Source organism: Ambystoma mexicanum, chromosome 10, assembly GCF_040938575.1.
Source record: "Ambystoma mexicanum isolate Mex_15411 chromosome 10, UKY_AmexF1_1, whole genome shotgun sequence".
Taxonomy (NCBI): Eukaryota; Metazoa; Chordata; class Amphibia; order Caudata; family Ambystomatidae; genus Ambystoma; species Ambystoma mexicanum.
Genome location: NC_090932.1, coordinates 1,137,796,474 through 1,137,823,573, shown reverse-complemented (window position 1 = coordinate 1,137,823,573; position 27,100 = coordinate 1,137,796,474). Strand labels below are relative to the sequence as shown.

The 27,100-nt window shown below is 45.0% G+C and overlaps 1 protein-coding gene across 1 annotated transcript in view; it reads left to right on the top strand.

Moving 5' to 3' along the window:
* Positions 1–7,083: 7,083 nt before the first annotated feature.
* VAMP8 (vesicle associated membrane protein 8) overlaps positions 7,084–27,100 on the top strand; it is a 118,314-nt gene continuing 98,297 nt past the window's right edge. The window contains exon 1 of the mRNA XM_069619046.1: positions 7,084–7,388. Within this exon, the coding sequence (XP_069475147.1) occupies positions 7,374–7,388 (15 nt within the window). The 5' untranslated portion in view covers positions 7,084–7,373. The remainder of the gene's footprint in view (positions 7,389–27,100) is intronic.

Below are 27,100 nucleotides of genomic sequence, written 5' to 3'. Positions count from 1 at the left end.
CCCCTCTCTGCAATCCACTGTGTTATGCACTGGGCAGGGATAACTGCGCACTTGTGGGTTCTTGAGCGCTGTGGTGGGGCCTCTCAGGTGTGCGCTGGTCCGGGCAGCATTCGGGGGATGCCCACTCTGATTCTCTCAGAGTGTCGGCCGGATGTCGGCTGCTTCTCCTCTTCGTGTTTGCACTTATTATATGAATGAGACCGGGTTACAACAAGTGCGCCGCCATTCTTGTGTGGGCTTCAAGGAGGACGAGGGCTCAGGCAGCCATATCGTCTGTGCACCCTGGTATTCTTCACATATCATTTCTTGAACACTTTTCTTTTGAGTACATTTTTATTCCACACCATTTTGTATTTAGAAGTAAGGATTGGCAATAGGTTTATTAGTATAGGCCCTTTTATTTTGACAGACTCCACTAGGACTGCGTTATTATTATTTGATGGTCGTAGCTTGCTCCCATCCTTAGATTTAGGTTTAGATAGGCGTTTTACCAACCCATTGAATTTCAATAAACACCCTTGAACTGTGATCACTTGTGTCTGTCTTCACTGTTTGATACCATGCCTTCCTTACAGCTGCCCCCTTTTCTTTTTATGACTTTTTCTTCTCCTTTTCTAATAATGTGTGTCTAATCATAATGACATCAACTTTCTTGTGGAATCTGTCTAAACTTCTCTGCTTTTCCCTTTCTTCATTTCACCTTCTGTCTCCTTCCTTTTCTTACTCTCTTTTCCCTTTCCCAGTCACCCTCTCGTCTGCTCTCTTTGTTTATTCTCTTTGTCTTTCTTTTTCTCTCACTTCTTCCCCCCTCTTCTCCTTCTATGCCTCCTGTTTATCTCTACCTTATCTCACCTTCTTGTTACCTTCATCATTACCCTTTCCATAAAGTTTCAATAATATCTGCCCTCCTAGTCATTGATTTGATACAAACGCTGACTCGCCCTTTTCGCTCTGCATACCTTCTGCTCTACAGCACTCCTCATCTGCTTCTGTTAACTTTGCTTGCACCCTGCACTGCGTGGCAGCTTCTTCCTGTAGTAACACTTGTCTCTGCTTGCTCGCCTTCTTGCCTCTCATACTGTCCTCGTCACTATACACCAGTGGTGTATATATGGGATTGGAGCACCATGCAGCAGCCTTTAATGATCTAGTCCCTGTACAGTCTGGGGCGCGTCACTAGTCTGTGGCAGAGGAGGAGCTCTGGGGACTGTGCTCCCTCACTGTCGTGCTGGTTGAGCATCCATTCTTTCTTACTTTGCTCCTTACCGTCTTCTTGGAACATTTTCAATAGTTCGAGAATACTTATTGTATTCTGTAATTTTTTTCCCTTATGGGTGGCATGTAAATATGTGCACGTGTTGCAACACTATTTTCGAATTAGTGCCATCTTAGGACAATGGAATTGGCTGCTGTATTTTTAATCCTACTTCAGAATTTTGTATCTGGGAAATGTCTTACATAAATGAACAAAGGGGTGTCCGTCATGCTGACAATAAAAAGCGCAACTTACCAATGATCAATGAATACTGTTTCAACCCTTGCTCACCTTCTTTCCGCTCTTTTTCAGATTCCCTCCCAACCATAGCTTCCCCAATGTTACCACACCCACGTCTCTCCCTGAGATCAGATACTCAATAACCCACAGTCCTTCTTTTGAGCAGCACCACAAACACCACACACGTTCTGCACCCCTTTACCTGGTCCACAGCACCAATCCAATTCTCCTGCCGATACAAAAAAAAACACCTCTACAATTCTATATAACCCCCAACACAAGGCTGGCGCCAGCGAACATTAATACAAATCAAAATAAAACCGTCTTCCCATATAAGCAGGGGATTCTTCTCTGCACGAATATGTGTTTCTGTGCATTCAGCCTTTTTGAGTCTTCTGAGGCCTTCAGGCCTGTGCTCATTCTGAGGCATGCTGCGACTTCCATCTTTGGGAAGATGGCTGCCCAATTACACTCTCACTTCCAGGTTAGCAAGCTATATCCGGGTGTCATTTGTGTTGCATACACTTTATACATTGGTCATGTTAATGTTCTTTATGTGTTATGGATGCTATATTAGTATTCTTCATTTCTAAGTGCATATATTACCTATTGTAAGTGTTCTTCATGTGGAGCGCATGTTTTCTTCATGTCTAATGCAAGAACTTCTGCTATGTGTATGACCATCTAATTATTCTCTAGCTCTATATACACGCATACACTAACATCTACCTGTCGCTCTACTGGTCACACTATCTATTCTATTCAAACCAATATCTTCATAATTTTAGTTACTTTTGCCTTTCACCCCAGACTCTTGCGCCAGTATGGCTGTCTCAGCTGGTATCATTTCTCACCTGGACGATACTGGCGAGGGGTAGGAATAGGAAGTGGTACTTGCATGCTCATCTGAGTAAGGGCAGCGGGTATTACCTGAGCATTCATCTGCCCCATTACACGGTCCACCTGATCGTGCACAGCTGCCTTCTCTGTTACCATAGAAGAGCAACCCACCAGACTCAACAGAATTGTATCCACCTGCATAAAAGGGGGCAGCCACCCTTCCCTGCAAAGGATACAACTTGGACATGAAGCAGGGCATCACCACCTCCGCAGGCTCCTTCCAGTCCTTCAGAAACTCCCCATTGATCTATGGAAGCAAAGGAAGCCCCACACTGATTGTAAGCTTAAACTAATGAGGAGGGGGACGGCACCAGAGACCACACCAGAAATCGTCAATGCTTGCTTGAAACCCACGTAGTCTACCACCTGAACAACCACTGCAGCCAGAGCCTCCTTGTCCAGATCCTTCGCCTGGGGCTCGTCTGCATCACCAGCATCTGCATTAGAGAAAAAAGAAGACTTCCCTCCTAAGAAGAGTAAGATGAAGGAGACTGGTTCTGCCTGGATCTCCAGGACTTCCCCTGGCTGTACGCTTATTTCCGCTGCGCCCACCTGGTAAATACAGCCCAACCAATATTCAGAAACAATAGGGATCTTCTTAGTGTTGCACAGGGCATTCCTCTCCGGGCCAGGAGATGAAGAGAGCAAACTAGCAGAGTCCTCAACAGAATACAGATGCTTCCTTTTGGCAACCCACTTCCCCAGACCGATTGTAGCACCGACTAGCAAGGAACCAGGAGAAAACACACACAGGGCACCAGGAAAACACCAGCCGGGCAACAAGAGAGCATCAACAGGGGACCAGCAGCAGAACCGCAGCAAAGCCATGCTAGCCAATCAAAGCACCAGCGGAGCAGAGCGTGAGCTGAGAGAGCAGCTCAACCAAACAACAGAAACCATAACTGCACTAAAGCACCCATCTGCAAATATAGAAAAGGCAGGGGGTCTCTGGTGGAATACATTATACCAATGGCAGCAGGCCCCCAATGCGGTACCCGTCCCTGCAGCCTCGGATGCTACCCACAGGGCCACCTGCATGGATGCACCGAAACATACAATAGATATGCTTCCATGTAGGAACCGATGTATTCAGCATGAGACAAGGTCCTGCTCCCATTGCGAGCACACAGCGCCGTTTGATGCCCACGCAGACCATCCTTTCAACCCAGACTCCGGCAACTTTTGATACCCTCCCCAGCAACCACTATACCAAGGGAGACTCTCAGTCGCATCCACATTTGTGCACACTTCCAAACAGCATAAAACTATGGTAAGAAACCGTTAATAGCTAATATTTTGGACCCGCCATGTCCCTAGGCGGATGATTTTACCTCAGTATTCCTTAATAACAAAATAATAAATATCTCATGACACAATTTTATGTGATCTGGATTTCAATATCAATCTTTGTTTAAACTCCTTTCCTCCACTTGTTTTTCGGATACTCCAGCCTTTCCATTAATGGACATTTCAGTGATTCGAGCTGAGCACTGAGAGACCAGCTTTCGCAGCTCCAAGAGGAAGAGTTTTGCCACCAGCAAACCAAAAGGCTCACTAGTCTGCGCACCCCTGTGCAACATACAGGGTGAGTATCATGCAGGCCTCTCCTTTTCCTTTAGCAAGCAGTACTGTTTTTACTCCAAAAATGTTCTAACCCTAGTAGGAATCACCGGTAATAAGCTGGTTACAGATTATATTGACCTAATACATGTATCTGCCTCCTTTTTGTCTTCCGGACTCTCTTTAGGTCCGCTTTGCCCTGAGGAAGGCTCCAAAACCTATGCCAAAAAAGATGGCAATAGCCGAAACGTGTCTTCAGTATTTTGCCTATTGGAAAGTATTATATCAGTATTATATCAGCAACACTGAAACAATTATTTATTTGCTTAAAAACTGGTACGTAGGCAGTTTACAAAACATGATCATGTACTGATCATGATACATACAAAAAAAATAGAGAAACCTATATAAATGGGGACAAAGTAGTGTGCCACGAAAGTGTCCCCCCCCCCCCTAAAATTACGCCCAGGGGAACAGGTGCTGGAAGTGTCCATTCCCTAAGCCTGGTCGATGAAAGACCCTGGGCCCATGCACAATGGGCCCACCTGCACTTGATTTCAGCCATCAGCCCCCTGACCGCCAGTGCCCTGGCACAGAGCCATAATTGGTGGAGCCATGAGAGACAGTTCCCTCCTTATATGATTACCAAATAATGACTGACGCATAGTATAAGTGTTGGCAATAAAAGGCAGTGGGTTTTATTGCACAGAACATTATTGTACGAATTTTGTACAGTCTTACAAAATCCACCATAATAAACAACTGTACACTTTTGGGCACGAGGTCCAGGGTTGTTCCCCTGGCCCATGCCGCACACTGATTCCCATGACGTCCTGGCCCACGTAAGTTGCCCTGTTTTTCCTTTCTTCTCTCCTTTGTTTTCCAGGTGGGTGGGATCTTCAAAAAGAAAAAGCCTTCTGCGTGCGCAGGACAACTCTGGTGCTCCATGCGGAGCACCAAGTGACAGTGAATTGTCCCTCTCTGGACCCTACTTTTATGCCCTCAGTTTCACCTGAGGCCCTAAACAAGTATTTGTGGGGGCTTTCTACTTCCCTGGGCGGCTGGTGCCGACGGTCGTTGGCACCCTGGTGTCCCCTTTTGTTGTGCTGCTTGCCTTCCTCCTGTCTGTGTTGCCATTTTCAAAACCGTAGGTGGCAGGGGGAAGCACTGTCCCTTATCCCTCAAATTACCTTCCTGTGCTTTCTAGCTGTGGCGGTGCCCCCCTCTGCAGCACTGGCCATTATACGCCCTGGGCTATAGCAGACAAAGGCCACCCCAGCAGTAACCACCAAGCCAGGCCACTGAGGGTCACACATGCCTCAACAGGGGGGCCATGAGCTATTCCAACCCCTTTGCCCACATTGTAGACTCAAGGGGGGAGGGAGAAGGGAAACATACTGGTGCCCCACCAAGCCCAGCAAGAAGAGGATAGCAGGGGTAAAAGGCAGCCCAGCCACACACCAGAGTTCCTGTCAGGAAAATTAAAACTGACACATTGTGGTGTCTCGGAGTGCAATGATCTCAATAGAGAGGGGTGGGCATGAATGTGATAATGAAAAGGTGGTGTGGAGTCCTGCTAAGGAGGTTGGGACCACACAAGTAAATAGTGGGACAAGAAAGAAAGACATGGGGCCTCTTATTACATTGCCGGTCTGGTAACAACGGTGCGGCAAAGTACAAGTTTGCGAGCAGGATGCCCTCCCGCCATGGCGGCGGAACGGCACCTGCCCACAGACTTTGACGGATGCACCGGCACTGTTGCACACAGTTCCAGTGCATTCGTCCTCCCCATTCTCATTGAATCCTATGGCACTCGAATGGGAATGGGGAGTTACTTTTTCCAGCGCCTGGCTTCAGCGACCGCTGGGGCTGTAATGCCCCGGTGATTCCCCATTGCCAGGCATGAAAAAAACACTACTCTGGCGGCAGCCATGAAGTTTTTACCGGCACGGCTACTGCCGGGGTCGTAATGATCCCCATGTTAATGCAGCAATTCTAAATAAACATAAAGATTTCCTTAATACGTGCCCATAAGAAACCCTTCTAGGGTGCAGTTTACTTATGTGGGAGCAATTCACAAGTAATGTTCCAAGGGGGTTTTCTTGAGCCTAAAACTGAACATATTACCAAATCTCCATCTCTGTTAATTACAGAGTAAGAGGTTCCATAAATAATGAATGTACTTAGCTCTTCACAGTACCATGCAGGCTCTGGCTGGCCTAGAGGGCAACAGGAAAATTCCCGAACTAAAACCACAAAATGCTAGCGTGGGCCAATTTTTTGGGTCAACGTGGGCCACTATTTCGGCCAGTTTGATAAGGTACTTCACCATGCGGCTAGTAGTTTTGACCACTGTTACTGAATAAATATTCTTCGAAAAGCACAATTTGCATCACATTTTATCAAAAACCTCTCCCCTTTGGTGCTACTCAAACAGTCCTTCACAAAAGGAATGAATTGACATGTGCAACTGTGGGGCACTATTTCATTGGTGCCCGAAACTATTTTATGCCCCAGTCCGACCCTGGTACCATGCCAGGTATTTGTTGCTTCAAATGATGTTGTTTTGTGATATGGTGTTTATGTTTTATCCTTTATTTACTGTTGTATGTAATTTCAATGTGTATGCTTAATGATTGTATATCGATTAAAGGCGCATAAAGGAAAGGAAAGGAAAGAGGGTTCCACTGTCACCCCACTTGCTCTGGTTTTCACCCTCCACACAAACAAGATACTTCCTAGAGACTTCGAATGGACAATTGTCTCACAGAAAAACTTGTCCACTCTCCAAAAAAGTTAGCATCTACATTGTGGTAAATGGGATCACTCTTCAAAAACGTGAACGCAAATAATTGGACAGTGACTAGATAAGATGTGTCAGACATTCTTGGACTCAGCTGACAAGGAAGGGGCAGAAAACTATGCGGGTTGGAGTCACACCTGCGTGGGACTGCCAGTGGCCGCTGGAAGTTGCGTCCTTCTACTACATTGCGGTATGCTGTGATAAAGGGTGACATAACCACCTCCTCCACCTTCCCATAACACATCTTAGGGAAGTAGGAAAGCAGGCAGCAGAGCTGGGAGGAGAGTAGCCTCTGCCCTCCCCCAGCCTCGAACCAGGAAGTGCCGAACGCTCTTTACACCGAAACTTGGACAGGAAGCGAAAGAACCTGCAGGCTGGAACCAAGAGAAAGAGTGCAGAGTGGTGGGACGCTTACCGGAAGGAGAGGCAGAATTACTTGCATCGTTGCCCACCACAGCCAAGACCAGCGAAAACGACCGCCTTCCGTCCGAGCAATCGAGGGAGACGGGCCGTCCCCACGCGTAAATTGCTGAGAGAAGGAGCCGGAAACTTGCCACCGCCTCCTTAGGAGACGCGAGAGACGGACTGCTACCACTAATAAGTGTACAGGCAGCCATGGACAGAGGGATGGTAAGTGCCCCAACTCCCCGTTGCCGGTGATAACCTGTTTGTTTACTGTGGCGGGTGGTATCTGCCCCCTGGGGATTGGGTGGCTATTGTTTTCTGTCCTGCAGCGTCAGCAGGCCACCAGTAGATCCAGTGAGGCCCCTTACTGTATTCGCCCTTCCACGTTGGGGGAAGGGGCAGGTTATGGTTCCCAGGCCAACTGATATCACCGGTTCAGATTTGCAGTTCAGGGATTTCATATATCCGTCTACTGCATGCTGGGATTTGTAGTTCTAATTGCATTGTTTAGACTAGATAGAAGATCAGATCGTAGTCGCTCTTCGGAGAAACGCTTGGCGATAAGGGGGGTGTCCTCTGTTGAAACTGAGTCTGGTGTTGGGAGCAGTGGGTGTCCCTTCTTCGTCCTGGGTGCCGTCGGGGACTGCAGTGCACCGGTCTGTGTGAAGTGCCATTTGTTTACTCCTTTCTGAAACGCGTGTCACGGTTCAGTGTGTGTGCATATACCATTTCACTAGATGCCATTACCACTTTAAGCTACTTCCCTAATGCTGGTGATCGTAAACGAATACGTTGGCATGCCCCTGCCATGGGCGGCGCCAGGCGTGGGAGGGCTAAACCCTCCCGTTTTGAGGCAGCAATCTTCACTCTGCTGTGACGCCCACCTGCAATGTTATGAAGAAATGCTCTACCATGAGCCAGCCGTTAGTGATGCTATCACACCCCCAACTCACAGAGCAAGTCATCGGATGTGGTATGTGTGCCAAAGAGGAAGGGGGACTCGTAGAGGCCGCTTAATGTGTTATTGCATTGTGCAGCTTCTAGATTTGATCAATGTTGCTAACCTAATATGTTTAAAAATGCACTGTTTGCAACACATTTAACCCCCTCCCCCCTGGGTAGTACTCTCTGTTGTGAACAGTTACATATTGCCATGTGTAACTGTGGCCCATTGCCTTTCGTACTCTTGCATTGTTGGCTAGCCCTATTATAAGTCCCAGTCTGTCCCGCCTCTTTGGAGCCTCCAAGTTTGCCTGCACGGGCAGCTGCATTTGTTAGGGCAAAGTGCCCCTCGCCCCCCCCTGCCCCATCACATGTATGTTACCAATGGCTGTTCTGTCATTTCCCTGTGACTTGCCTTCGAGCCACCTGTTATTAGTTTTACACATACAGTCCATAGCATGCCCCAACCCACTGGAGCTGATTCAGATACTTGGGGCCCTTCTGGTCTTTCCTTATTACAATGTTATTTAATTATCTTGTGCCTTTGCACCAAATTGCTGAACCCTCCTTGGCTGACCTCTCCTAAAGTGAGATCTGCGACCTCAACACTGCAGTGTGTTGCCTATATACCTGCATATGTGAGTATAGTATTGAGATTGGGGGCGGGGGGGGGGGGTCCGGGCGAGTTTGCAGCCTTGCCAATTTCATCAGATTGCCCTGTGAAGTGGCAGGCACGCTGGATGACCTTGGGCCTAGGCAGGTGTTATGGTGTTCAATATGCCCCTGGGCCGCCCCGTGATCAGGCCCTTCCCTCCTGTACCTGCAATCATACGGGGAACACATGTCTGATAGGTACGGGTTCCCAGCGAGCTCTGCCCACGTTGCCGTCATACTGGCGTGACTCAGTCACATGCCTCCTTTTTCATAACAAAGCAATTTACTACATCTTACCAGTAACTTGATGTCAACGTGACATATAAACAGGTGCATGTTAAGATAAACAGGGTGACAGCCCAACGTGGGCGATACCTTCAACTTCTGGTCCGCTTTAACTCGGGTGCATAATGTAGTCCTTGAACTTGGCTGGACATCTCCGGCCCTCTCGGCGGGGATACCTCTCTTCACCTCTTTCTTGGGCGGGGCTATGTCCTTCCGGTTCAGGGTCTCTTGTATCTTCTTCTCTTCGAGAGTCAGCCCACTTGACGTTGCTCGAGCCGGAGACAGTCTGACAGCAGGCTCTTTCCCTTGTAGCAATCTTCTTAAAGAAACACAAGTTTTTTGTGACTGTCCCCTGTCGGTCAGCCGCCGTCACCATGGACCCATTGACATGGGTTACTCCCATTGGTGTAGGCTCGTAGTGTAGGGATGGCTTCCCTTACAGGTGTCGCTTCCTCACTAGGACGGTGTCACCTACTTCAATGTCGGCGGGTTTCAAATTGCGCCGGCGTTTTCCTTCACATTAAGCACCCGTCGGTCTTCAAGTGTCTTTTGATCATCAGTGACGCCCGGTGGTCAGCTATCGGTCTCTGGAATCAGCCCTCACGGGCATCTGTTGAACAGGGCGTCTGCTGGGCGCACCCGTGTAGAATGATATACATTTCTCTTTAGTTTGCCTCCTTGACTTTGTGAGATCCCAAATATTTTATTGAGCGTGCGCATTAAGCGCTCCACCTCCCTTGCTTGGCTTACCTTCCGTTGCTCATGAATTCCGCAAACTGTCTGCCTTGGAACGGCAGCCCGTTGTCCGAGCACACGACTCGAGGAAGTCCATGGGTCACAAATATCTTTTCCATAGCCTGTATAGTTTGATCGCTTGATGTTGATTCCACAATCTCCACTTCTGGATAGAAGTACACCCCCCCCCCCTCCCCGTCAACCAAAAGTATCTTAATATTTTCAACCAGAGTAAACTCTCACCAGTGACACAGGCGTGCAGATGAAGGGTATGCGGGAATGGAGCCAAAAGCAACTCCTTGAATTCCTCTAATAGCAGGCTGTGGGCTCTAGATGGCTTTATTTGACCTCTGACCAATAGGGATTGCTGGAATGTCTAGGTGCTTGCAGGGGTGAGTCCCTACCAGCTACTGTGAGCTCTACTCCCAGGTGGCAGGCCAGGTGCACTGCTGCATTCTTGGCCGTCAAATCTCTCTGGACGTGTGTCTGCTCCCAGTCCCCGCCCCCTCTACTAGTGATGAGTGGGTCTCGCATTGCGCTCTCGGCTCTTCTTGTTTCTCAATTTCTTCCTAATACATGCAGGCGTTGCAGGTACAGGCCGCGGCATAAGCATGTGGCTGAACCATGCACTGTTTTTGGTCGTGTGCGCTATGGAAATACTCCAAATACCACACAGGGACAGAGTCTGACAGCGGGCCTCGAGGCATTCCCTGGGATAAGTTGGCAACCCCAGAACTACAGCTAAGGCAGGGAGCTGGGCACTCCCCTCCACGCTATGACGCAGTTACACCTCTCCTACTGTGGGTGGGGCCCCTTTACAATTACCTAGTTTGTGAAATAACCGATGTGCATGAACTAAGCGTTGTTTTAGGTTATGTATTCAGAGCCAACACGAAACCTATAGAGTGGTGTATAAATACAGTGTTTTGGCTATAGGCCCCCCTGCATGACTGTTGATTTTGTTGAACCCTTGCGTTCCCTTACTTGACATGTTATGCTTTTGATATTAGCAGGCGCTTCGTGCAGAGTGCCAGCTGATTTCTTTTATGTTTACGTAGGCAATGGCATGCTTTGTAGTTGAGATTTATGATTTTTTCTTTTTAGCCTTCGCTCCTGCAGTCTGTGACTTTAAACTCAGCTGCCATTGACCTGGTTTTACTTACTGAGTTTATTTTTAAAACTTGTGTGAAAAATATCGCGATTTTAACGTGTTGGCGGGTTTTGTCAAGAGGAATAAAAGATAGTTTTCATTGTCGTCTGAGGTATTTTTTTTATGCTAGTAAAAATTCACTTTAATGATTGTTTTCACGCATACTGTTCTTTGTACCCAGTAGGCACCACAAATGAAGTGTATTTTTTTAACATTTGTATTTAGTTTATTTACAAAATCAGTGACCATCATCCATATTTCGAATAAGAAACTCATGTATCAACGTTGTTGAGATTTATAACCAAGACATCTCTTTTTACGATTTAAAAGTGTATTCCAAAAACGTGGCTAATGCAAATATCCGTTTTTGCTCATACCCCCGGCGTAAGATTGCCACCATTCTTCTCCAGTCTGGAATATAAAATATCAAAGGTAATATGGTCTCGTAGTCCTCAAAGCAGAGCAAAATAAGGTCACATCTTTCAGGGTTTCTGTAGTGTTGTGGAATAGCCAACAATTTTAATCTTCGCTAGCACTTTGTCTTTGCTTCTTTAATATTTCCTTTCTGTTGAATATATTCATGCAGAATCTCACGAAAAGATTTCAATGGTACAAACTAGGGAATTTCTCTAAGGAGCTCGGCAGTGCATTCCGATTTTATTTCATTGAATAAACGCTCATAGAGCCTGTACTTTGGCTTCTGGTCGATGGTTCTAATCCAATCCCGGGTACACAGTTTTTTTTCTTTGCTGCACCCGGATTCGTTTTTAGTGTATGCATCGAGACACCCAAATGTTCTAATATGTTAGTGCATCAATGTGTCAATTCCTTTAGAATCTGTACACCTTTTTGTCTTTATTTTTTGTCTTTATTTTTTGTATGTAGAAACTGAATAGGTGTCGGATCAATGATGAGATTAAAAAAAAAAAAAGGGATAGAGAATTCCATATCACAAGTGGATTCATTGAAAGAAGCGCCAATTCAAATCTGATGATTACTGTGTGCACAGACCTCGGTTAATGCAAGATTTCTTGCCAGAATGCCCTTTCAAAGGTTGTCCAAAGTTGCCATGATGAACTCAATGTGCATTCCGCACCATGAAGTGGAATTGGATCCACTTTCTGCTTGTAGAAGGTTGTAGTAGGGACTAGTGAAAATTTGCCAACTCTGTGTATTGGACGGTCCTGGGCAGTGAGGCTCTTTACCTTAGACTCTAGGGCAGTACCCCAAGGATCATTGTTTGCTGTAGAGTTTATGCAAATGCCCAGATATCTTGTGGTTTCTACACATCTCAGAATTTCAGTTCCCAGTTTCCATCAAAAGACCGCCTTTTTCGTTCTTTTTAGGTTTTGTAGAATTAAAATCTCGGGTTTCGATACATTTATTTTAAGCCCATTACTCTCTAAATATGCTTGTAATATGTTTAATTTTCTTTGCAAACCAATGGGAGTTTGATCCAAGATCGCTAGGTCATCGGCATATAACTTCAATCCTATCGCTTTGCCATTGATTTTGGATGGGAGCAAGTCTCGCTTCTCCAACGCCTCTCTTAAATCTGATATAAATAGGTTAAATAGCAGGGATGCTTGCATCCCTGCTTTACACCTCTTTATGTGTTTATCGTTCTGACAAGAGTCCGTTGTGATTTAGCCAAATTTTAATAGCAGTTTTAGTGTGCAGGGCCTTGATAGCTAGGACAAGGCTTAAAGGAAACTTCCACTTTAACAATGGTGCCCATAATAGTTCTGTCAACACTATCAAAGGCTTGGGCCCTGTCTATAAATGCTATTTAGACCATTTTCCCATCTCTAATTGATCTTGCTTTTATCAGATTGAGCACCAGTAAGTTGAGGTTACATCCAACGCCCTTGACAAAGCCAGTTTGTCGACTATCAAAGTTTCTCGAGTCTTCAGCTCAGGCTTTTAATCGTTTCATTAGCAGTGTAGCAAACCGTTTTCCTAGGACATCCATAAGGGCAATTGGGTGATAAAATTGGTCCTATTACCCTTTTTGCAGATCGGTACTATAATTGCAGTTTTCCAGGACTGTTTAATGTCCTTTTGTTTTTAGTATCTGTGTAAATAGACTTGTACAGAAGTTGGCCCACTGCCAGTTGGCTTTCAACACGCAATTTCTTAGTCCACCTGGGCCGGGAGCCCTCAAATTGCTAACCTTTTGATTCATCATTAAGGCGTTTTCTCGGTCAAACTGAATGTTCCAGATGTTTTGATTTGGGATTATCGGATCGACGGTTTGTTCCTTTTTTTTTCAAATAAATTCCCATCATACTTTATCCACTCTGCCTCTGGTACTCTGTTGCTTTGGAGTGCTTGTTGAGAAGCACTGTTATGATTCACAGTTTTTGGTTAAGAGTATTTGCAGCATTGTTTCTGCATCACGTTGTTGAGTGATGCTCCTTTGCGAGATGAGCCAATTTATATAACGTCTGAGCTTTTTTTGCATTGCTGTTTTTTCCAACTTTGGTAGGCTGGCAATGTTTCGAATTGCTTTCCTCTGCACTTTTTTCTGTTACAATTTCAGTGTCATAAATGTGTTTTCGTTTGAACCCAGGTTTTTGGTTTCCCTGTCATACCTCTGAAAAGTAATAAAGCATGAAAGAGTAATCAATTCCTCTGAGTTGAGTCTTGATTGCAAGTTGGTATTTTATTGTCAATTCGCGATTATATTGGCAGGGCAAATACACAGTCTTTTTCTGCCTGGCTCTATGAAGACATCATTTCTCCAGGATTCTCTCTTTGAATGGGTAGGGATCTGGCATTTCAGTTCTAGTAGGTCATGATTGCTATTGTTCATAGAAGTTACTTGGAGCGACAACACCCTTTGTATTGTATTACTTGACGTAAAGAAGTAATCCAATGATGATTGTTGTTGGTTTCTTCGCCTTTCCAGGGATATCTCCCACAGTTTGTCCATTTAAAATCAACAAACTTCTTTCTTCCATTTCCCAAAGCCATATATTTGTTCTGTTTTCTTTTCCCATGGTTAAGCCGTTGGTAACTCTGCCAGTACTTTGCTTTTGATGTATGCAGTCGATATTCAGGTTACCACTTAAAATAACTAATGGTTCTGCCATCGAGGTGTTAAACTCAGTTTTCAGTTAAGTTACATCATCAACGAACTTGCATGCGCCCATAGCCTCCTGTTGCCAGTTAAGATTAAGCAGTGTCGGTTAATTTGGTTGTTTGACGAATTAATGCTTGTATGTATGGGGTCGGGTTTATAACTTCTTTTGCTGTCGGATTCATACCATTTCTTAGAAGCATTAGAAGACCAGCCATAGGCCGCCCTTTTTGTGTTTTATTGCCGGGTTGAGGTAGCTATTGAATCCATCCGTAATTGTCCACGTTTCCTGGAGACCCAGTATATTGAAGCGTTGTAGTTAGCATTCATCATTTGTAAATGGATGTACAAAGCCTCTCGTGTTCCAGGAGCCCATCAAAGTTGTAGTTTCCTGGATATTACCTTGAAATTCTTTCATTTTTGTTAGCCAGTGCTTCAGCCAACCAGCTCCATGAATCTAGTTGAGGGTCTTTGCTCTCTTCTCGCACTGCTTCCTTGGTTATCCTGGAAGTATGTTTAGAACAGCTAATGGTGATCTAATGGTGATCTTTAGCGTGTTGTTCATCTTCACATTCTCTTATTTATGGTGTACGTTTCCCAATTCTGGGGGGAAGGTCTCTGGTAGGTCATTTCAAGCTTCCGTACTGTTTTCCTTTTTTTGTTTTTGTTTTTTTGGTCCCTTGTCGAAAAGGAGGAACATGTTTCTCCTGCCCTTGCAGTGGTGAATGGATATTTAGCTGCAGCTGACATCCATTTCATATTTGTGTCGCTTCTGACGTTCATTTGATCCATAACCTCGGATTTGCATTCTGTTATATCAAATCCTAATGGTAATAAGAAAGGAGACGCGTCAAGTAGTGGATCTCGGATCAATTTACACTGGATGTGTAGTTGTACTCGATCACATTGTTGTTCGTTGAGGAATTCTACCACATCGATGTCATCTGAGTGGATTGCACGCAGCATAGACACGTGACTGAAGTAACTGTAGGACATTAAATCGATTTTAATATTAGGCCATCATTCATCGCTAATAAGATGTGCATGTCTCTTAAAGGGCATGTTAACATTAGATAACCACATAGAAGAGCTACTCTGTTTGGCTTGCACTGCTTATCTGAATACGTTGGCACAGCCGTGCAGATGGCAAAAATGGGTAGACGACTCCACAGGGCTGGAAATGGAAATGTTTTACTGTGGGTTTCCAACAGAGGAGTACGTAGGCTGTCAGTAGGGCATTATTTTCGTCCCCACCCAACATCAATATTGGCTTTATAGGAACACTTAAAAGAATAACCCAAGGGAGGATAGTTTCCTATAGCGTTGCATGCAAAGTATAAAAAGTGCATACTTTTTTTTTTTTTTTTTTTTTACCTATAAGCTGTATTGTAACTTTCCTATTTCCTGCACCGTGCAATCTTGAGTGATTTCATACGCACCCCCAACATGGCACTGGAGTGGTCTTGTGCTTAAGTGCTTCACCCTTGATCCTAAAGTTCTGGGTTCAAAATCCTGGCTTTGGCAGTAGAACATCATTTAAAGCAGTCCACTCCCACCAAATAACAAAGGGTGAAAGCAGGGTTTTAAGTGGGCTGGGCGAAGTCTCCAAAAAGGGCTCCTGAGCTGGTCCCCTGCCGGGGCTCCCCCGGCCCCCAAACTAGCCCCAGATAGCTGACCACCAAAGTTAGCCAGTTTAGCGAAAATGCTGGTCTCTCTCCGTTTTTCTAATCTGAAGTGCCAACACCTGCAGGCAGCCCTTTAAACATGCAGCACCTTGAGTAAAAGGGCTGGCTGCTGGGGGTTGAGTCTCATTCTAAGAAGGAAAAGAGGAGGCATGCACCCTGCTTTCCTTCGTTTCTTAGTGAGGAGCCAACCACTGCTTCTCCCCCCTCCCTTGCTTCCCCCGCTGTCCCCAGCAGGCAGCCCTTTCATTCAAGGATCCACGTGGTTAAAGGTGAAGCCCTTTCATTATGACTCTGATTAAAAACCAAAAGGAGAGTTGGGGTGCACTGTTATAATACCTTTTGGTTCGCCCAGCCTCTCTCTTCTTAATCACAGGCTCCAGTCTCCCCCCTTGCCCTCCCAGGCAGCCTGCTAGCAGGGCTCGGAGCCTGAGATTTGGAACAAAATGGAGAGTCTGGGTGCACTAAAGGTTTTGTAGGGGCGGGCCGCTAAACACCTTAACCCAAAGCTGGCCCCCCAATTAAGGAACAAGTGCACTTTTGACTGTAAAGCAAGTTTATTGTACAATCATCTGGGAAGGAGCTAGACAATGCTGTAGAGTCAAACTAACCCAAGTCTCATCAAACCGCATAAGTTGACACATTATATACATTTTTGCAACTGTTTAAACACTCCATATATTTTATTACAATCCACCCTTCACACATGATTGGACAAAACCTCTACAAAGTAAACCCATCTTTTTCAAATTATTCGCTTGTTATGTTAACTACCATCTCCAGATCATATTCATAACGCACCACTTCTCAAATTCATTTGTGGTAGGTCGTGACATCATCAAACAGTTAAACATTTGTGTGCAAACATAATTCATTACTAGTAACAACTGGCCCAAGCCCTTTAACCTTAACATGGTCCACATAAATGCTTCAAGCGATATGAAGGAGGCGGAGTAAACGGGTTCTCTTTGAAATGACGATGGTTATCTCATCCGCCCCACCTTACTGGCTCCATTGAAACATTCTAATCTAAATGATAACCATTTCCACATGCACCGCACATCTGAAAATACAATTTTATTTTATTAATATACTTATAGCAGAGTGGCTGTGTATATACAACAAATGTTACATAAACAATCACGACACAAAATGTAAAAGAGGAACATTACAATGAAGCATACAATATCACCGTGTCTTAAATAACCAAAGTCTAAAATGAAAATACAATTGAAACCCAAGGGTATCAATTACTCTGGCCTCGAGCGCCACATAACCTCATGTTTTATTGTTGGTCAAAACAAATAGCCGAAACCCTTCTGCATTCCTCCATATATTTAAGATTACATCTGCTTTCTGTGATGCTACCAGGCCATAAAAACCATGACCGGGTTCTTTAGCTGAGCTGACCATCGGCTAAGGTCGTAGTTACTTATTTACCCATCCTCTGGCCTCTGAAACTCATCAAAACCAGTTTCTTAAAGTAAAACCCGGACTGCAGTGTTTTAATCCATTTGTAAAAAAAAAGGCCCACTACATGTAGATTTTATAAATTCCCTGTGTATGTGTATCGGTGTGCATGCATGTTTAATAAATATCATCCATCACTCCTTTACACTGGAGCCTGGTTAGCTTGAAACCAACAACTGCCAGGAGTTATTTTTGATTCCTGTGGAACATGGAGGTGAATAACTAACTCTCCTAAGGGACATTGGAGAATATTGGATACCATAAAATTGACAAAAAGGTAGAGTTTGCATCTTGCGCAAAGTTGGATTTGCTGTGCGCTACGATTTAGCTCCTGGTTCCCCACTGGTAGCTCCTCCCCAACTCATTATGCTTTATATCCAGGAGCTGCTTTTCACTCCTGCTGAACAAATCCCAATTTCGACCTCTGCAATAGTACAATATCCATGCACTCCAGCCCTCCTGCTTGGTTCCTGGGAACCCAGCAATTGCTAAGCCCTCCTCTCCCATAGAGGAAGCAGGGCACTAGTTTGGGTGTGTGGCCCAAGTAAAGCTGGGTGGGGCAAACCACCCACCCGTACTTGGACCGTGCCCTCTGATTTAAACCCCGTACAAGTGGATGATCGGGGGAACTTTTTTCTGCCAGATCTCTGACCTGGCAAAATCCAGCCCAAATGCCAGCTCTTCTGCATAGCGGTTGCTCCTGGTTTTATTTGGTGGGAGTATTTGTTGAATTTTAGGGAGTAACATTCGGGTGCGCCTCTTATCGGGAAGGCTGGTCACATATCATCCCTTTTGGCTCTGAAAAACCTGTAGCATGGGAGCACTGCCTGTCATATTTTAGGATCGTTTCTGCAAGATTTGACGGGCTGGGCAGGGTCAGTCACATAGCATGATCCCCCTCAGAAAGCATGGTGTGGTTGCGTCCGAGTAGAGCACAGCTCTGCACATCCCACATACATTTTTCATCTGGCATTCAAGCAAAACATAGTTGTAATAAACTTTCGCAGGGTTCACTAGACTTTGAAACACATTTGATTGCATTATTGCAGCATGATTTTTTTCCAATTCCACCCAGATGCTGGTTTCTAAATCACAAAATAATACTTTCAGCATGTTTGTGTCCCGATTCTTAAGTCCTCAGAATGTACTTCAGTTTGTGTTTGTGGTCATAAGCCAACTCGGATGAAAATGTTGTTGTGATTTTCTACAGTAGTCCAAAGAGAACTTGACTACACTACATTTCTCAATGAAGTTCATTTGTTTTTTCTCAACACAGTTTGTGTCCATGGAATCCAAAACATGGAGAGCAGCTATGTCTGTCTGCCATTGATTTCTCATTTGGTGTCATTCTGGTGGTCCTTCTTTAGGGGTCCAAGAAAGATTGTGGTCTCCTTCGAACTCCATGTTGCCCCCTGGTATTTACATGAGCTTTGTTGAATTATTGGACTACCCTATCTTACCTCCAACACTTCTTAACTCTGTCAGTGATTTCAAAAAGTGGCTAGTGTTTTCCCAGCATGCCGTCTGTTGTTGGGTCTTTAGACTTCTTTCTTCAGCATGTCATTTAAATTACTTTTAATTCGTACAGTCCTTATTCAACAACTCCCTGGCCGTTGGCCTACACCAACCAGCATAAAGTTAGTCATTTTGATGGGCTTTAGGTCCTGGTACCACTTTTCCCAACAAGCAGTACAAATGATTTCTCCTTCTTTCTTGATTCGCAATGAGAGAACCACATTTCCGACTGTTCGGCTGTGTGCTTGGACTGTTGCTGGGCGTGCTACCACATTTCCCAGCATGGAACTCAAATGACTTCTCGCTCTCCTTGTGATTCCCACTGGGCATTTGGGCCACGTTTCCCTGCATGAAATCTAAATGGATTATTCGCCCTACGTGCTTCTTGGGCTGTCACTTGGTTTTGGCACAATGTTTCCCAGCATCCGGTTCCAATGACTCCACACTCCGAGCTTGTCGCAGGGTCTTTGGACAACACTTCCAAAAGTAACTCTCTCTCTCTCCTAGCTTTTCTCAGGTTATTTCCCATCCTGGGTTGTCCCTTCCGTTGTGTCTCCGGCCTCTATCTCCTCTCCACTTGGGCTTCAGTCAACTCTTCTCTCTTGTGTTTCTTACTGATCCTCCCCTCTTCTCTTTCCACATCTCTTTTTAAAAAAATGTTTTTAAACATTTTATTGAATTATAAAAACAGCCAAACAATACAAACCAAACAAACAGTGCATGTTCCAACAGTTTCATTACACTTTCTTAACTTCTAACCACTACTTCCCTTATCCCACCCCCCTCTACGAGTCTATTGCGTTAAACCTTCAGTTTCCGCATCCTGTGGTTCGGGCTCCTCTTCTACAGGCTGCGCCGGGTCATCTAATGACCCAAACAGTTCGGCTATCGGTGATTTCCAGGCCATCTGGGACTCAGTCTCCCCCCCCGTGCTACTCGCTTCTTGCCATGCCATGGTTTCGGCTTCTGCCCATTTTTGCAAATCTCTCCACCACACCTCGACCTTTGGCACATTGCATGACTTCCATCCCATGGCAATCCTCCTCTTTGCAAGCACATAAGCCAGATCCCTCAGCTTACTCATGTGCCTGAGCTTCTGTGGTCTGGGGAACCCCCCCAGCAGACAGGCCCACACTGTATCCACTACGATCTTGACCCCTTTTTCTTCCAGTTTCCCTTTCACTCCCCTCCAGAAACGCTCTATGATCGGGCATGACCAGAACATATGCACCATGCCCGCGTTCTCCTCATCACACTTGGGGCATGCTTGCCGTCCTGCATTTTCAAACCTCGATATCCTCCAAGGCGTCATATATGCCCTATGCGTTATGTACAGCTGAATCTGTTTCAGCCTCGCGTTTCTAGACACCTTCTTATGATACCCCTGCACCCGTTCCCACATCCCGTCTCCCATCGGGGCTCCAACCTCCATTTCCCAGTCTAGTCTCAACTGCGTGACCTCCTTCCCCACTTTAGACATCAGCATTTCATACAATCTGGAAATCTCATGACCCCCCCCCCCGCATGTCATATATCACGTCATGGCATCTGATTCTTCCTCCAACACAGTTTCAGGCCATGTTCTCTTAATCCTCTGTACCACTTTATGATACGTAATATACTGGCCCTCGTGCAACCCAGTTTCTTCCCGCAGCCCCTCAAAAGTAATACTAGAGCCCTCCCGCCAAATATCACCCATTGTTGTCACCCCAGCCGGTTCCCAGTGGTTACTGAGAATCATTCGTAGCTGCGCGTCTGCCCCCGTCAATGCAACCAGTGGTATCTGCGGTGAGCATGGGGACGGGTTCTCCATAATTTGACATGCCCTGCCCCACACCTTCCACCCCAGTAGCATCATTTTAGGGCGCCCCTCATTTCAGCCCTGAGTACCCACATCTCTTTCAAATAAAAAGGTGCACAATCATGCCCAAACAGCCTAAATTCCGAGGTCTCTTCGTCAGAGAGCCATTTGGCAACATACTGTAACTGGCTTGCCACATAGTACGCCTCATAGTTGGGCAGCTTTATACCTCCTTTTTCATGGAAGTTCTGTAGCTTCCATAACGCCACTCTATTTCGCGTGCCATGCCACAAAAAGTCCCTACACATGCTGTTCAATTTGGTGAAGAACTTCTTAGGAATCAGGTATGGTATGTTCCCAAAGTAGTGTAGGAGCCTTGGCAGGACCACCATCTTTAGCATTGCTCCCCGCCCCATCATCGCCAAGGGCAGCTTTGCCCAAAATTGCATGCACTTCTCAATTTTTTTTAGCGCCTACTTCTGTATTGCACCTATGCTCTTCCTCCACGGTGTGGTATATATCTATCCCCAGGTACCGAAATGTGCTAACCGCCCACGGCACTTGCAATACAGGTAGCCGCTCCGCTGGAATCCCCATGTACCCCCCTAATGGGAACATGCTGGACTTCTGGGGGTTCACTGCTATACCGGACAGCACAGCGTATCTCTCCAGCACTTCTAGGATGTACTGGAGATTTTCTTCTGGGAATCGCAAGTACAGCAGCATGTCCTCTGCATATAGGGAGATCAGATGCCACTCCCCTTTCACCTCAATGCCTATGGTGTCACAATTGCCATTTTCTCATCTCTTTCTCTGCCAAACTCTTTCCACATCTCTCCTTCTCCATGCTTTCTGACAGATTCTGAATCCGACGCTGCCTCTTTTCTCCTTTCTCAGTTATTGGCCACCTCTTGGCTGCTGGGTCAAGCTGGAATTCACGGTCTATTCCGCTGCTCTGCGACTGGTTCTGGCCTCATTCAAAAATGTTTTTTGGGCAGGGTAGTCTGTTTCAGAGTCAAATCTTGGAGCATTGACTATTGCAGCTGCTTCTCTCCTACCTGCATCCAGTAGCGGTTGGGAACTTCAGCACACCTGCCGCTTCTGGTTTTCCCTCATTTCAAAGGTTTGCGGCTCTGGTCACATGATCAGTAAAAGCAAAGACCCATTTGTCTAGCTCAGGGGTCTGCAACCCTTGTCTCGCTAGCTGTTTTGGACTGCAATTCCCATGAGCCCTCTTCATTGATTATGATGGCAAGGGTGGTGGGAGTTGCAGTCAAAACCATCTGGAGCGCATAAGGTTGCAGACCCTCTGGTCTTGCTTATTCCTCGAATCTATAGCAATGATAATGCGTTGCTACTGTTATTTGTAGGAAAGGTCCATATATAAAAAATCTACCGAGAAATACAAATACAATATAAAAGGCGACGGAAACGGTAAACCACGTGTCTATGCTGTGTAATTGGGGAGAATTTTGTAAATCCTGCACGTCTCAAGGTTTATAGGGGTAGAGCAAAGTAAGAGCTTTTACTAAGAGTGTATGGTGTTGCAGTAGTCCAGGACATGGCCCATGCATGCCATGCATAATAAATATTTCATCCATTCTAGAGCACAACAAAAGGCTGAAGACTAGGGAGGATGTATATTGTGGTGATGTTTGGAATGGTTCTGTTACTTCTTACACCCCCCATTAGCTATACTTTTAAGATGTATTCCCAATATAAACCCGAAATTCTGAGCAGTAGACTTCTGGCTTTTTTCTAGATAAGGTTGACTTGCCGGAAAAAGCACAACAAATTCCTACTGTGTTTTTCCCTGTGTCTGCTTCTTTGTGAATGACTTCCTTGAATGGCATGGGAGCACCATGTGGAAGCTGTGAATCGGTCTTTCTATGTAGGGGTCCCGCCCGACCTGCAGGGAAATCCCAAAACTATTCTGATCCAGGCACAGCAGCTTGATTCCTTTTGGACAGTGTCTGCTTTTCCAGCTTCGGATGCAATGCAGTGAAGCTCTTTGGAATATACAGTGCATTGATAGCTGCCATGCTTGCCACGGGAAAAACTGCCGATTGCCGCCATGCGCATTCATGCATTGCAGAGGTGACTATGGATTCTCTGCATGCATGGGTCAAGGACACCACAATCCAGGGACCTCGCGGATCGCCATGTTACTCACAGCAGCAGTACAGTGCGTCCCTAGTATCTGGGTCAATCATTTGGTTGCAGTAGTGGTCTAGCAGATACACCTGGTTCTCTGGTCCCTAAAGAAAGTAGAGTGGATGATGGTGTCGGGGGCACATAACTGGTTAGAGTAGTGGGAAAATGATATTCGTTTGCCAATTAATTCTGTGAACCGTTGGAAGTAGTGTGTTGAGAGAATGAAGCATGCCAATGAGTTTACGATCGATTACTGCTTTGGGCCTCTGCATTTTGTGTGTGTGTGTGTGAGGCATAAAATAAGCAGAATTCTGTAGGTTTGCTCATTAAATTAACACTTGTGTAACACAGCTAGCTGTTTAAATTACCTTCCTTAATGAAAGCACCGCTTACCCGGCATTCCTCTCTTGCCATCGGGGCTCACGCCACCTCATCTGTTCAATGCAACTTCAAAGAGGCTAATGGGAGATAATGCAGCAGTAAGACATTCTTGCAATTCCCTTCCATAAAACATAATTACAGTGTTGCTACGGTAAAGCACTGCATTGTCTCCATGTTTTTCAGTAAAGTTTAAGTTGGTGCATCTAAATTTCATAGTGTAAACTATATTTCATTTTGTAGTGAAAAGTGCATCATATCGACGACTGAGCACTTTTGAAAATGTAGATGATCACGGGGCCAAATGTTTTTGATGGCAAACCTAGTTCTGTGACCTGCTGGTTGCATTACTCTGTGCAAATGGTGCTCAACCCATGAGCTGATCCTAAACTCCTTGACCTGCTATCTTAGCACCCTGTTGCTTTGTACCAGCTCACGTGAAAGTGAGATGGGCCGCAAACTATTATATTCCACCTAGTTTATCCAGTTCTCTGCCTGCTACACCACCCACTCTGTTTAGGCGCTTATTTTCATTCCTCTTACATAATTAATACACAATTAGTTTACATAGTGATCAATAGTTTCAACCAGTCTGTACATCTATAGATCTATTGCAGTACAGTACACTGTAGTTAGCCGCCAGAGCTCTTTTTGCTTTACAATTAGATTGCATGATTTATCAGCACCTGTGGCAGAGAGCTGGCCAAACCAGAGTCTGGGAACGCAAACAGAATCTGTAAGTAGCTGCCTGCACTACATGCCAGTCCGTTGTGCTGGTGGTCAGCTTTTACCCTGTCCTTGGATGCAGTGCCCCAAGTAATGTGCCACACTTCGATGCCCACCCATCTCTCATCTGCATACCACTTTGCTCACGTTTCAGGTTTTTAAAATACTTTTTTGCAATTATGGACATAAGGGTAATTCCTGTTTTAATTCCTTTGTCTCGTCTTTAAATCTCTTCATGGTCTCGTTCCTCCCTACCTTTACTCTCTTCTCTCATTCTCCTCCCTTTCTTTTTCCCACCATATTTCTCTAACCTCGCGCGCCTGTCGCTTCCACCTCTTTAATATTCGCAAAATCCGTCCCTCTATCACTTTCCATGCCACCAATTCTTGATCTCCTCCCTCATCTTCTCTCGCCTTTTCTATTGCTCCACTCTCCTCTTTGGCCTCCCTGCTTCTCATCTTGCTCCTCTTAAATCTCTCTATTATTCTGCTATTCGTACCCTTTGCCTCCTCTCTCCTCTTTCCTCTCTCAACGTGGATGGCTTCCCTTCCACTCTCAACTTAAATTTAACTTCCTTTTGTCTCGTCTTTCAATCTCTTCATGATCTCACTCCTTCCTACCTTTCCTCTCTTCTCTCATTCTACTCCCCCTCTCGACCCCTCCGATCTGCTGATCTCTTCCTACTAACTATTCCCCCGCCTCCTTGTGCCCCTTCTCGTTTCCGTTCCTTTCACCTCCTTGCCCCCCTACACTGGAACTCTCGACCTCTCTCTATCTGCTCCATTTCCTCATACCCCTCCTTTCTCTCCTCCTTGAAATCCTATTTCCTTCATTCCCCGTCCTGTTAACCTCCACAATGTTCTATCATTCTCCCTCCCGTTTTTTCATTCACTGCCCTAGGTAAATTGTTCTTTATATTGTTTTCATGGTTTGTCTCCCGTTTTGCATTTATGCTTCCATTTATTCAATGTTTTCAGTTGTTGTAATGTAAAGCGCTTTGGAGTAAAGTACTCTATAAATTTAATAAATACAAATAAGGGAAGCATGAATTGTGCAAAAACTGGTTCCCTTAAAAAACAAAAATGTAGCCAGCTGCACAGAGCCTTGTGCTGAAAAAAATAAATTCAGAGGATTTTTATCATATCTTATTTATTTTTGTCCATTCACCTAACCGTTTGACAGACGCGACTCTCACTAATATCTTCAGCGGTACACAAACATTCAGTATCCAGTCATTTTATTGCAAACATTACAGAATGGTACATAACAGAGCAGACAATAACACTGAAAAACACAGAAAAGATTAAATAAATATATAAAGGTAAGTGGGGTAAGGGGTTACAATGGGTCGGGTGGTGTTATAAGGGCAGAAAAGCAGGGGGGTTGAGGGGAGGGCACCAAATTAAATCGTTGCTTTGCCCATGATGAAATGAACCACTCTGTAATTGTGGTTGGTAAAATCACATATGACCAAAAATTGTTTATTATCACTAATGTTATGTCTTGGATTAAAATAAATTCCAGTGACATATTTAAAAAGGGGTACACCATTGCTAATCAAATAAGCTTGTTTGATAATCAAGAAAACTTTAAGCAAAATCTGCTAATCAATTTTTGAAAACAAATGTATGCCTTGTGATGTGTTGCGTGATCTGGTGAGTAAAGGTTTCAATTTTTCAGAGACGGTCACATAGAGTTGAGCTCCTACTACAGAGAACTGCATATCCTGTAGGTCATCGGCTCAAAGGTCTGTGTGATTGCGATGGGTGTCGATATTTCCGAGCTGTGTGTGATCAGATCTGGCTTTGTATATAGTGTTTTATCACCCAAGTCTCAAAACTTCCTGATAGCGAGTTATAATTTTGTGGCTCAATGCTAATAATCCCATCTATATTGGAAGGCTAAAAGACTGAGTTGACCCACCAGGGTTTGAATCCTCCATGCTTAAACCTACATGCAGCACACCATTTCTTACATGCCAAGAGTCAAATATCAATAGCCGATTTTGCACACTGCCATAGGCCCTTTGAAAACATTCCTCCACTTGTTGCTTGTATATTATGAGAAGGCTTGCTTTATTTTGGGTATTTATTAAACAAAAACATAACTTTGAGAAGCAATGGAGAGGTGTCGGTTGGGACAATTATTTGAAAGATCTGCCAAATGTTTCCATCAATTTGGAGAGTTAAATTAACATGGAACTCACAAAAAAATCAATCTGGTTACAGTTGCCCACACTTCTTTCCCCCAACAAAAAGTATGCCTGGCACCTGGAAACACTTATTTATAGGTGCCATACAAATATCCAATACATAAAATAAATAATTATCTGTCTGTAAATGACATTCTGTATCAAAAGTAATCATTCAAAAACGGGTGTTATTGTACAATTTTATATGCTAAAATGGCAGTGTTTTCGTGCATTGATTAGTACATGTACCCAATCTACCATATAAAATGGGTAACTGGGTTCTTTTTATGAGACCGATTCAGGACCACTGTTGGGACTGGATTTCTATACTCTGGCCTGGTGGACAGATGCATAGGAGGCCAACCTAGTTAGTGAACAGGGACAATTCTGGGAGCCAAACCAATCAAGGTAGCATGGGGGGTGTTCAAGGCTAAGTCTAGGGAAGGTATGAGCCTGGTAAAGGGTCCACAACAAGTCCACAATGTAAGTAATCCAGGATTACAATTATAAAAACACTAAAACTTATGGGAAATCAACCACTATACAAATTACTATAAACAGGTAATACTATACTATCTCACAATCTAATAATAAAATGCATACATACAGTGCCAGTAGCTGGTGCAATATAACCACAATACCCCTGTCCCACAATACTGAACGGTAAGGTATGGTTCGATTTGTAATGGCAGCCCACAAGAATCGCAACCCTAACTTGAAGTCCAACCCTAAATTGATCCGGGCCTTGGGCCCTGAAACTTCACAAAGTTCCAGGTAGTTTTGTAAGGTAGGAACAAGTTAGGAGGAGAGACTTGTGGATGGGGAAACAGTTCCAGAGTCAGGCAAGTATCTATTCTAGTGAATTAACTGTCACCAGCTTTCAGAATGCTTGCGTGAACAAGCAATGTCAAAGCCAAACTATTGTGAAAGTTGTACATTTAGGTAAACTTTTAAAAGGAGAGATGGGGGTTCAGGTAAGTACATCACCCCCTGCGCTCTGATTTCTCCTGGGACTTGGCAGGTCTTCAGAGGGTCATCAGAGGTCGCGTTTCATGGAGTTTATTCCGGTCCTTGGTGCCCAGGAGCTACAGGTCCCAGAGAATACTCGGTCGCCGCAGATGCTGGTGCAACGTGTTCCAGTTGAAGAATGCAGCTCACTCGGGTGCAGGCCT